A 12,643-nucleotide genomic window follows, 5' to 3' on the forward strand; every position below is an offset into this window, starting at 1 on the left:
ATATATATATATATATATATATATATATATATATATCATGTTTTGAGAAATGAGAATATTCCCCATAACAAATATTGCCGTGTCAGTCACTCACTTTAACAACCATCATCCCAAACAGCTCTACTATCAATATTACTAATTAAAAATTGTTTAGAAATCCAGTAAGAAATCCTAGCTATTAATTATATGCTTGTCATCTATGCCTTCAATTAAATTTACTTACGTATCTAACAAACCACCATTTATATTTTCGGTATCCTGTCATTGTCCCCTTGATTTTTGGAAAGCTTTTCCGAACATATACAATTATTTTAGGTATCTCTCTTCAAATTTTTGTTCATTTCAAATTCTATTCTAAAGAAATTAAAAAAAAAAAAAAACATATTATTTGTAAGACTGGCTATGCCAATTTGGCAAATTTATAATCAATCATGTGTTCAATTAAGTTTAATCGAATCATTTTCTCATCTGTAATAACTATAAAAACAATAGAATTTGATATCCAAAAACAGAGACATCTTAATATACAATGAATGATGATGAATGCTATTTTATATAAAACAATAAATTCTTATATGAATTCCTTAACTGGATTTTACTAAATATTCATATGCTTTGGATGCAGGAAATAATGGAAGAACTTGGAGTGTATTTGGTGAGCTACGACCGAGCAGGCTACGGCGAGAGTGACCCAAACCCCAAACGATCGCGTAGAAGTGAGGCTTCAGACATTGAAGAGCTTGCAGATTCCCTCAATTTGGGCTCCAGATTTTACCTCATCGGCTACTCTCTAGGAGGCCATGCTGTTTGGGCATCTATCAAGTACATTCCTGGAAGGTGCGTTATCCTTTTCTAATTTTTTTAAAATTATTTTCTAGAATATTTACATACATACCAGCTAATTCATATGTAATGTACGTATCTAATACTGAAACTTCATTTTTTACATATATTTGTTATCTTACCATGCATGACAATATGAAAGATTTGGTGATATGAATGTAAAAAAGTAAGGTTTAGGCGTAAATGCATCTTTTTTTCATGTACGTGTGAATGAGCTCAAATTTATTTGATTTTCTTTTTTAAATGTTATGCTCTTTTATTATATAGCCGAAGAAAGAAGTATAATTCCATCTTTATGCATGATATAAGATGAAGTTTTGTATGTTACGTATGATTTCCATAGCAGATTTGAGAAATATTTGGGTAAAGTTGTTTACTTTATGCATATAATTAAGTTATGCAATACTTGAACCATTTATAACATTAATTAAAATTTTAAATTCAAATTTAATCATTATGAGACAGGATATAAATACATTTATGATTACTTAATCTTCAACATTTTTATGTGATACGGCCAACTACACATGACATGATTTTACTGTTAAATTTAGATTCAGATATAATTGTATTCTATGTTAGTTTTAAGGGGCATATACATACATGCCCAACAATTCTTATCTATTTACATATTTAACAGACTTTCATATTCACATGCATAGCACTTATACAAATATTATTTACTTTCCATGCATAAATTTATGCTACCAGTGTTTTGAATATAAATATGAAACTTTAGATGTTAGAATTAAGCGGTATGTATGTAAATTTTCCTAGTTGTCTTACTAAGAATGCTTACATATTTGTCTGAATTGCAGGCTCGCCGGAGCCGCACTCCTTGCTCCGGTGATAAACTACTGGTGGCCGAGCTTTCCGGCAAACCTAACGGAGAAGGCTTACAATGAGCAGGCTGTAGGAGACCAATGGGCGCTGAGAGTATCGCACCATGCACCATGGCTGCTTCACTGGTGGATGAAGCAGTCATGGCTGCCCACATCAACTGTTGTGAAGGCGACAACACCTCTTCCGAACCGCCGCGACGCGGAGATCAGAGAATGGGCTGCTTCCAATGGAATGATTGAAAAGGTCCTCTACCTATTATCACTTCTCTTTTTCATGCATTTTATGGATATATACCACCTAATGCTTATTTAAGTCTTTACATATCTAACATCTAAAATTTACTTTTTTTTACATTTATACCACCCAATTCTTTCATATCACATAAAAAAATCGCCATTTTTATTTTTATCTTTTTTTTTATAAATGAAATACAGCAGTTCATACTAGTAAATATATGTAAATTTCCCAATAATCTATTATGAAGAAACATCACTAATAAAGATAAAAAATAAAAGAAACAAAGCCCTGATTTTTTGGGGTATGTGCGTGGCACGCATAAATATGAGATAATTCTTTTATAAAAAAAATAGGGAAATTCACATTTACAACACACTTCTTTTGTATTTAGACATATAACATTTAGATTTTCATATTTACATCTATAGCAATTTGGTGTCATCAACTTACCCATGAAAATGTATGTTCATTTTTAAAAAGCTATCGTGATATTCTTGTTGTGTAATGAAGGATTTGTGGGCTATGCATGTAAATATTAAACTTAGATGTCTGATATGTAAATTATGTCAAAAATATAAGACAATTTATGAGCGAGGTCTGCAATTAAGTATTTAGACATATACCAATCGTGTATTTGCATATCCAACACCAAAATTTCATTTTTTTACATTTATACCAACCAAAATTTTCATCACATAAAAAAATAAAAAATGCCAATATTGTAACTTTTAAATAGTTAAATTTATCATTTCTTGCATATAACATGTATGTATAGATTGAATTATAGGTGCTCTAGATGTAAATACATGAATTGAGTAGTATGCATGTAAATTCTTCTTATATATATATAAATATAAAATCAAATGTATATAATGTGCATCCTCAACAATTATGTAAATAATTAATTGAATAAAAATAAAATATTGAATGTGGTGGGGTCCGCAGAGGAGGAAGCTAGCGACGCAGCAAGGGGTAGAGGAGTCATACTACCGGGACATGAAGGTAATGTTCGGTAAGTGGGAGTTCGATCCAATGGATCTCCACGAGCCGCCCTTCAGGGTTCATCTATGGCAGGGCGATGAGGATGGGCTGGTGCCGGTCACTCTGCAGCGATATGTATGCCAACGCCTTGACTGGATCGAGTACCACGAGCTCTCCATGACCGGCCATTACCTGTCGGCCGTGCCCGGCTTCGGTGATCTTCTTCTCAAGACCTTTCTGGTTAGGTCCCAAGCAATATAGTTATTTATGCTATGCAACACGTCGAGAGTATTATAGTTAATTTTATACTTATTTTGTGTACACGCCATGCAAAACTATTGCGATAGCTCTATTTACATATTTTATATGATGAAGAACTCTTTGGTTCGGCGTATTTATGCGTTTGTATATGTATATTCCTTGCCATTTTCTTTTAATAGGCATATTTAACTTGAAAGCTAATTTGATTGGAAGTATGTAGATAGGTTGGATTCAATATGAGATATAAATTGCCCCGAGAAAAATGGGTTTATGTTTTCATAGTAAATAATCAAATAATCAACATGAAATTTGAAACGTGCTTAGTTGTGTACCATATTAATTGAAGAGAATTTCAAAGCTTCTTGTTCTAGCCCTCACCATATCCTAAAAAAAATCATGCAGTTTGAAACTATAAACAATGGTATGATCCGGTCCATGGGAAAGGCTTTAGTTGAAAGAAATCCACCAAGTTGTCATTATTGGGCCTTTAAATGATAGCTCCTTTTCTATTACGTGGTATTCTTTTTGTTTGGGATGGGGTTTAGAATAAAGCCTTTTTTTTTTTTTTTTTTGATATATCTCAATAGTTGAAAGAGAACTAACAAGGCTTTTAAATGATCAATGCTATAAACATATATAAATAAAATTATTATTAATATATGCATACATGCACATTTGTTACCCAAATGACTACCACAGTATTTCCCAAACTTCAAATTTTTAGTTTTGATGGCTCAGCTTTATGCTGGTTAGTATATAGCTTTGATTCAATCAGCGTTTTGTGCTAGCACCCTCTAAGAGGAAGTTTTTTCTGAATAAACATCAACCTGAATCCACATTGAGGTGCAAAATTGTAGCATTTTAAAGATAACAAAGTTTGCTAGGCCTTAAACGTCCAAGAAAATGAAGAATTTGCTTTATAGTATCCTGAATATTATAACACATGGTACTGGAAATATATCTTGAGCACATTGTTGTCTATTTCATGAAAATAAACAACTAATTTGGCGGTAATACAGTGTCTGAATATGACACCCATTCATTGCAAACTAAGGAACAAGCAATAACTGATAAAAAACCATAAAAGTATTCATCAGACATAACAAGAGCGATCAATAAAACAAAAGTAATGTATAAATAAACCCTGTAAAAGATCGCAATTACAATTTCACTCACAAAAAAATGAGAGGCAAGCAGATAGGTACAATTTACAATTTCCTTCTATTGAGCTTCCAGCCATCTTCAATTTTCGGCATATTTAATTTGCTTCATTAAATATCATGATTAAGCAGGGCTGGGTTGAAGGAAATAACATCTTCGCTGGTAGAAGTATCTAATTTTCAAAATTTCAAACATCAATTTGTCATTTTTTTTTTCTGCACAACAAATTTACTGAAATGTTACATATTTGCTCACCATTGAGTTTGCCTGATTTCAGAGGTAGCCTCCTGAATTTTTTTCTTCATAATCCTAAAGCTTCTCTGCCCTGTTTCTGTCCACCCATTTGAAGTGTTTCCTTTGAGGATGTCTGATAGAAAAGGTGATTTAAATGTTTGCTCCTTCTGTCCATAAGTTTCTTCATAGTCTGCCAATGATTAAAACTGTAATTAAAATTCGTAGGTGAAATTAGAAGTTTGTGATCACTCTACATTATTATTTTGTTCTTAATTCTATTCATTTTCTAATTAATAAAATCAGTTTTGATATGTTTATAACTTTCCACGAGGAAACATCAATCGAGAGAACAGTTAGGTAGGTGAGGGGAGCAAGAGTCAGGAGGAAAAAAAAATTAGAAATATATAAATATTAAGCCTCCTCAAACTTCTGAAATAATAAAAAAAAGAACAATCTAATTTGTTTTAAAAAAAAATAAACGAACATTTTTTTTTAATTGCTACAAAAACTTGAGAATCCTTCATCAAGATGTAAAGCATGAAAACATTTCCATTTCGAGCAGCATTTTTTGCAGCAAAGAATTGAACAACTCGTAGCAATAAATATGTCAGACTGCTAACAGTTTCAGAGGGTGCGAGCACAAAACGCTGATTGAATCAAAGCTACATACTAACCAGCATAAAGCTGAGCCATCATAATGAAAAATTTTAAGTTTGCTCGCTTAAAAAATCCCCATCCCTGTCAGCATATAACTACCAAGTATAACAAATTAGCAGCATAAAGTTGAACAAATGGATGTAAAAGTATAGTCATTCAATAATCATGCTTTTGTTCCTTGGTTTTCAAAGCTATTTAAACCTTTCTTAATACTGCTTGGAAGGATCATAATGGTAAAAGTATTAATTTTGGAAGAATAAACCGATAAGGCCTCCTTATAAAACAAAAGAACCAATATTTTTCTTTTGAAATCTGTAAAAATAAATTAGAAGACAATTTTTACATCTTTTATTGGTTGTTGTGTTCTATAATATAATTATTTTCGCATCTACATCCCTATTGATAATGTGAACTATGTGTTCTTTATCTGGAGAAAGGCATGCAGCAAAAATGCTTTCAAGCAGCTGGGGGATACGTATCTCTCTCTTCCATCTGTAGCCCATTTCGAATGGAAGGAATACTAGATACATTTCAAGAAGGCGAACGAAAAAAAAAAATAGGGAAGATTTACATACATATAACTCAATTCCTATGCATATAAATATGTGACTCCTAAACTTCAACTTTTACACAAACCCACCTTAACTATGAATAAAAAGGTGTATTTTACATTTTAGAAGTTAAAATGACGTTATGTTTGATGTGATATGAAAGATCTAGGTCGTATAATTTTAAAAATAAAGTTTATGTATTAGATATGTAAATACATAGCACCTCTGGGAGTTTGATTATATTGTGTCTATGTAGTGATTGGACAGAAACACTAGACTGTGGCACAATTAGTAAAAATTCTTCCAGAAGCGAATGCCTTGGAAAATTCAATTATTGTTACAGCCACCATTTAGAATCCTGCTCTGTAATTTATGGCCCCATATTTTGGGTGTGCCATGGGGGAATAATTCCACGATGGTAGAATCCATGCATTAATTATTTATGATGATCTTAGTAAACATGTGACATATCGACAAATGTCATGATTGTTACGTAAGATTTAAGTGGTACGTATGTAAATAACCCAAAAGAAAACAAAGGAGCCATCGATAATGTTCTTTGGTAAAATGTGTAAAAATCATTTAGATGGTGAGTTTCACATCATTTTTAGTTGTCGTGCTCTCTACTATTTGAAAATTATATGATCTTTCTGGCATCTCCATTCCTATTGATAATGTGAACCATGTTTTCTCTACCTAGAAAAAGACAAACAAAGAGAATAACTTAAAGGAGCTTTGAGTTAACTTTCTTCCCTTCCATCTAGCCCATTTTGGTCGAAAGGGAAGCTAGATACATTTTAAGAAACGAAAGACGAGAAAACTGCTTGGTTTGATATCCCCAACCCTGCTGGCTTTCAATTTTCTAATACTAAAGGGTAGTGGAAGATTTCTATTAACAATTCAATCAAGAAGAATCACTTACTTCTTGCTTGGTTTGATAAATCCATAAACATAAGTTCAAGAATCAATATAAAAATTAATTAAGGCAACTAGCAAAAATTTTAATGACTCTACTCACTCATTGGTACGTCACACCTTCAAGGGAAACTCCCCATTGGATTTTTCTTTTGCCGTAAACTCCTATCACTCTCTCTCTCTTCCATTATAATGCCTTGGACCCAGCAACCCAAACTGCGTGTTCAAGTCATTCTATCTTTTCTCCAACATAAGCTCCTTCAACAAGACGTGTTGAAAATTATCCAAGGGTTGGCGATGTTGGCAAACTTACAATTGTTAAATAAAGAACTAAAATATGCCACAATTTTTTTTAAAAATGGAATCTCTGACCTAGATAGAAAATTTTAGATAGCAGTTTTAATTTTAAAAGTAAATTTCTTTTGTAAATTTTAATTATTTTCTAGATTATTTTATATATAAATAACCATCGAGGGAATGAACAAAACAAACTTTCAATCTACTTTATCTTTTTTATATGCTACATAAATGCAAGTTTAGGGTTATTTTTACATCCTTTAATTTTTCTATTTTATTCTTATTATCCTCATCATTGCTAGTTTTTTCAATTTTCCTATCGAAGGTAAACTATTATGAATGGTAAAAATCGAACTAAGATATTTGAATAAAAAAATAATTGAATGGTACCAGTTTGTGAATACCTATGAAAGGAAAAGAAAAGTGTCACCCTCTTATCGAAAATCAGAATCTGAAAGGCTCAAAGCCTGCACGTTGGGATGATGCAAATTCAATGATTATATCATGGTCATGGAATACCATAATGCCTTGAAATGAATGAGGTACTAACCTATCAAGCAGACTTATAAGTTAAGGAAACTAGCAACCAAAAACAACATTAAGGAAGCTATTAAGAAAAATTACTTCTAAGTTAAAATGCTACTCTCTACAATAAATCAAGATGAAGCTCTCAAAAACCAAATACCGTAACCTCTCTGTCATTAAATATTTGAAGGCTATGAAGGTCTCTTCTTGTTCGAACTAAACTATTATCAAGATCTCCGGATAAGTATAGCGATGATGCTGAGGTACCCATATAATATGAAAGAAGAGAATTTTTTAGTTCCTTGTAGGACTTGATGTTGAATTCACCCATGTTCATATTCCTACCATTCCTAGATGAAATCTTCTCATTCGTACAAACCGAAGAAGGATAAAGGATCACAATTTTTTTACTAAACTCCCCAAAGATCACAATTGCAGGATGACATTTTTTGTAATGATTGGGCAAAAGAAATAAATGACACGAGTATGCCGACTTAAAGACTATAAACACTTCTCTTGCTCCTGAATGTCTACTCAAAGACACAATGTAGGATCATTATAAACTAAAATAGTCCCCCTTTAAAATGTTACATGCAATATATATTTCCTTCAATATTTATAAAAAATGAACATTAAAATCTTTCATTGTTAAGAGTTTTCTTTCCTAAAAATGAATCTAAATTATGATACTCCAACCTTTGATAACCATAAAAAATCCATGATATTCCTAAGGAATTTACCAAATTCATTAATGACTAATCAAATGAAATAAGATTATCTTGTTAAAGAAAAAACTTATGCTTGTCACAATGCAGTCGCCTTTATCTCTAGATAAAAATTAATCTGATGTTATTATATACAATAAATAGAATTGATAATACTCAAGAAACTCAAGATTTTCTTAACAAAATATTTCTTTCTCAATAAAAAATATATTATCCCCTCATCCTCCTGCATTTGCACTCCATAAAAAAATGGAGTGACAGTAAAAAATCGGCATTTAAGTTACTAAAGCTCTTCCTTTCCAAAACCAAATTCCTATAATATATTGAGAAACTATCATAACCTCTAAATATATCATTAATTGAACAACCCCAAGATAATTGATTTTAGAAGTCCCATAAACTATCTGCTCAAATTTTTCTACAAATAATTTTTTATCAAAATTTCCTCTAAAGTTGATCGTCTATGTGTTCCATTCACAAACAACATCAAAATAAAACTTAATCCTAAGGCACTTAAATGTCTCTTTTTAGGATATTCATCCAGTCAAAAATTATATAAATCTTATTAACAAACTGCCAAATTTTATAACTTTCAAAGATGTCACTTTAATTAAAAATGAAATCCAAATGGAATAAAAGTTTGATGAACTTGAATATCTTTACTGAAGAACATCCCAGCTTTGTAATCACAAGAACAACATGTTACTCCTATTATTAAATCTCTTTAGATCTATACAAGAAAATAAAGCCATCTAAAATCTCCAGAAAGCTCAAGGAGCAGAATCATTTTCAGATTACTCCCATACAATGATCACCTACTACCATATAGTCTCCTCTTATACCCAATAACCCAGCTAACATCTTTTCAAAATTTTGAGGGATATCAAGAGAAGAAATAATACAACAAAAACAACAAGAATCATTTATCCCACTAAGTCGGGTCAGCTACCCAAATCCCTTTTCTCCATTGTGTCCTATTGAGTGTCATAATTCATTTAATTATAATAGATTAAGATCATTTTTTATACAATATGCCCAAATCATTTTAGGTCTACCTCTACTTTTCTTAACATAAGTTGAATCTAAAACATCTACTCTCCTAGGGATCACTCCTAATGGGATCATCAGATGGTCAACTTTTAATGTGAGGATATCATCTAAGATGCCTCTCTATAATCTTTTTTGCAAATGGAGCTACACCAACACTTTCACGGATAGATTTGTTTCACATTTTGTCTTTAATTTTCAAGCCACTCATCCACCTAAGAATTCTCATCTCAACAATATTTAACTTGGTTTTATGCTTCTCTTTTAAAGACCAACATTTTGCACTATAAAGCGTTGCAGGTCTCACCACCGTCTTATAAAATTTTCCTTTAAATCTAAGCGGCACTTTTCTACGACACAATAAGCCTGATGCATTCCTCCACCTCAACCAACCAACATGAATATTTTTAATAACATCCCCACCTATATCACTATTACCTTGAACAATAGACCTGAGAAATCTAAAATGTTCACACCTTCTAATGATTTGATCACCCATAGATATAATTTGCCATCAGGGGTACTACTACTAAACTTACATTCCATGTATTCAATTTTAGATATACTCAGATGAAGGCTGGACTCCAATGCAGACATCAATATATAAAGTTTTTCCTGAACTCCTCTAGTCTTATACATAAGAAAGACATCATCAGCGAAAAACATACACCAAGGTACATCCTCCTATATATGCCCAGTTAGAGCATTCATAATTAAAACAAAAAGATATGGACATAAAGCCAATCCCTGATGTAATCCAACTGAAATTTGAAAATAATTGGTCAATCCTCTTTCTGCCGAACACAAGTAACAACTCTAGTATACATATATTTAATAATTTGAATATAAGTCATATCAACAACTTTCTTTTCTAGAACAACTTTCTTTTCTATTCTTGGAACCTTATCATAAAATTTTTCTAAATCATTAAAAATCATATGTAGAATTTTTCTAAATCATTAAAATCTAAATCATTAAAAATCATATGTAGATCCTCTTTACTCTTTCTATACTTCTTCATCAAACCTCTCAATAAATGTATGGCTTCCATGGTAAAGTTGCCTAGCATAAATCCAAACTGATTAAGAGAAATCCTTGTATCACATCTTAAGCTATGTTAAACTACCCTCTCCCATAATTTTAAAGTATGACACATTAACTTAATTCCTCTATAATTTGCACACTATAGTGCATCCTTTTTAATCTTAAAAATGAAAATCAAATATTCTTCCTCCACTCCTCAAGCAACTTTTTAGTTTTCAAAATAATATTAAAGAGTTTAGTAAGCAAAGGAAATTTCAAATCTCTTAAATATTTCCACACTTCAATATAAATATCATAAGGTCCTGATTTTCCACAATTGGTTTTCTCTACATCTTCAACTTCCTTTTTTTAAAAAAAAAATTATTATTATTATTAACGATATTAAGATCACTGTGATCGCTCGTATTTTAAAATGTTTCATTGAAAAGTTTATGAAAATAGCTGGCCCATCAAAATTGAATATCTTCTTTTAAGAAAAACATTTTTTGATTTTCTTCTTTAATACACTTTATTGAATTAAATCTTTACTTTTCTTCTCTCTTTGTTTGTCTAGTTTATACATATATACTTTTCACCCTCTTTAGTAGCTAATCTATTATAAAGATACTAAAAACAAAATTCTTAGCATCATAAATTGCTCTCTTAGACGCCCTACGGGCTACATTATATTTTTTCCAGTTCTATAAGTTTTTACATTTAAACAAATTTTTATAGCACAACTTTTTATTTTATCCTTGCACATTATTATTCCACCAAAAACTATTTTTATTTATAAAAATATTTCATTTTGATTCTCCATATAAAAAGTTGAATTCTTAGCGTCACAAATTGTTCTCTTACACTCTCTACGGGCTACCTTATATTTTTGCCAATTCTCTATGTTTTTACATTTAAAAAAAAATTTATAACACAACTACTTATATTTTATCTTTTCTCGCACATTATGATTTTGTCACCAACTATTTTTATTTATAAAATTTTTTTCTTATTATTCTCCAAGTATATCTTTTGTCACTTGCTTAATAACATTTGTCACTTTATCCCACATAGAATTAGTTTTTTCATGAACATCCAAAATATTGAAATCTCGAAGTTTACTCATAAAAATAATTTTATTTGTCTTTTAGGTGCCACCATCTAAAATAATAGTCCTGAAAAAAAAAAAAAAAAGGAAAATCATTAAGCTAGTTAAAGAGAGAATTTGTAAGATCTCATTAAAATATAAAGTAAATGAAAGCTTTGAACATTATTAAACAAGGTTGGATAATAAAGGATATAAAATTATACATAACACTAAGATATACACTACTAAGAAACTGTTGTTCCGATTACCAAAATGTGTATACTTCATATTCTTCTCTCTTAACTGCTAACCTTGGATGTCCATTCAATAATATGATGTGGAAAATACACTTTTACATGGGAATGCTATTGAAGCAAATATATATTTTCTGCTAAAATTTAACTTTTTTTTTACAGAAAATAAAATTTTCAGATCAGAATAGGCATTATATAATTTTCAGCAATCTCTAAGAGCATGATTTGGCAGATTTACATAAACTAAATTTGAAATGTGACGAAAACAAAACCAAAAGGGTCATACTCTCTTCATAAAGCATTCCATTAACAAAAAATCTCAATTATTTTTTGTATGTTTCTATAATTATTACAAGTGATGGCTACAAATTAAATGAATAATCAAAAAAGAACTCATCACATAATTTGAAATCAATTTAATTTGATAAACTCAAATATTTCATAGATATGAAAATGACTCAATAAAAAAAAATTATCCCTCAATAAAAAAAATGTAATGAATCTTTTGAGAGAAACAAAAATGACTAAATAAATACTATGTGAAAATCCAACTAAACCAAATAGAAGTTAACATTGAAAAATATAAAAAACTACAACAACAATAAAAAAAATAACAAGAAGCCTTTACCCCCACTAAATGGGTCGACCAAAAAAAAAAAATCCAATACTTCTCTTGACATCACTTTTGCAATAAATCTCATAAGTTAATTTATGCATAGATCAAAAGAATCTCAAGCAGCTTAACAAAATTCTTAGGTATCGAAAATCAAATCCTAAAAAAAGTTCCCCATGTTGAAGAGAAGATATAAATTCTTCACTAGAATTCAAATATTTTTTCATAGAGAATAAAATTTGTTAGCTAAAGTAGGCCCTATAAAATCTTAAACAATATCCAAAGGCAAAATTTGAGAAATTTACAGAAGTCTTAGCATTTATTGTGCATATTGATATATATATATGAAAAGAGATGATAATACAACAACAACAACAACAACAACAACAACA

At 30.5% G+C, this 12,643-nt stretch overlaps 2 protein-coding genes across 3 annotated transcripts in view; one reads left to right on the forward strand and one right to left on the reverse strand.

The window, feature by feature from the left end:
* The window catches only part of LOC110025706, a 20,642-nt gene extending 17,324 nt beyond the window's left edge, over positions 1-3,318 (forward strand). Inside the window, exons 3-5 of the mRNA XM_020726364.1 lie at positions 626-837; positions 1,662-1,929; positions 2,869-3,318. Of these exons, the coding sequence (XP_020582023.1) occupies positions 626-837; positions 1,662-1,929; positions 2,869-3,165 (777 nt within the window). The 3' untranslated portion in view covers positions 3,166-3,318. The remainder of the gene's footprint in view (positions 1-625; positions 838-1,661; positions 1,930-2,868) is intronic.
* A 1,103-nt stretch (positions 3,319-4,421) lies between these two features.
* Positions 4,422-12,643, reverse strand: part of LOC110025575 — a 161,957-nt gene continuing 153,735 nt past the window's right edge. The window contains exons 26-27 of one of the 2 annotated variants that reach the window (XM_020726169.1): positions 4,582-4,750; positions 4,422-4,498 (exon numbers count right to left, since the gene is read on the reverse strand). In XM_020726169.1, the coding sequence (XP_020581828.1) occupies position 4,498; positions 4,582-4,750 (170 nt within the window). In that variant the 3' untranslated portion in view covers positions 4,422-4,497. Of the gene's footprint in view, positions 4,499-4,581; positions 4,767-12,643 lie in introns of those variants that run through there. The other variant, XM_020726243.1, reaches the window with a different exon arrangement.

This window comes from Phalaenopsis equestris, unplaced genomic scaffold, assembly GCF_001263595.1.
Source record: "Phalaenopsis equestris unplaced genomic scaffold, ASM126359v1 Scaffold000002, whole genome shotgun sequence".
Classification (NCBI taxonomy): domain Eukaryota; kingdom Viridiplantae; phylum Streptophyta; class Magnoliopsida; order Asparagales; family Orchidaceae; genus Phalaenopsis; species Phalaenopsis equestris.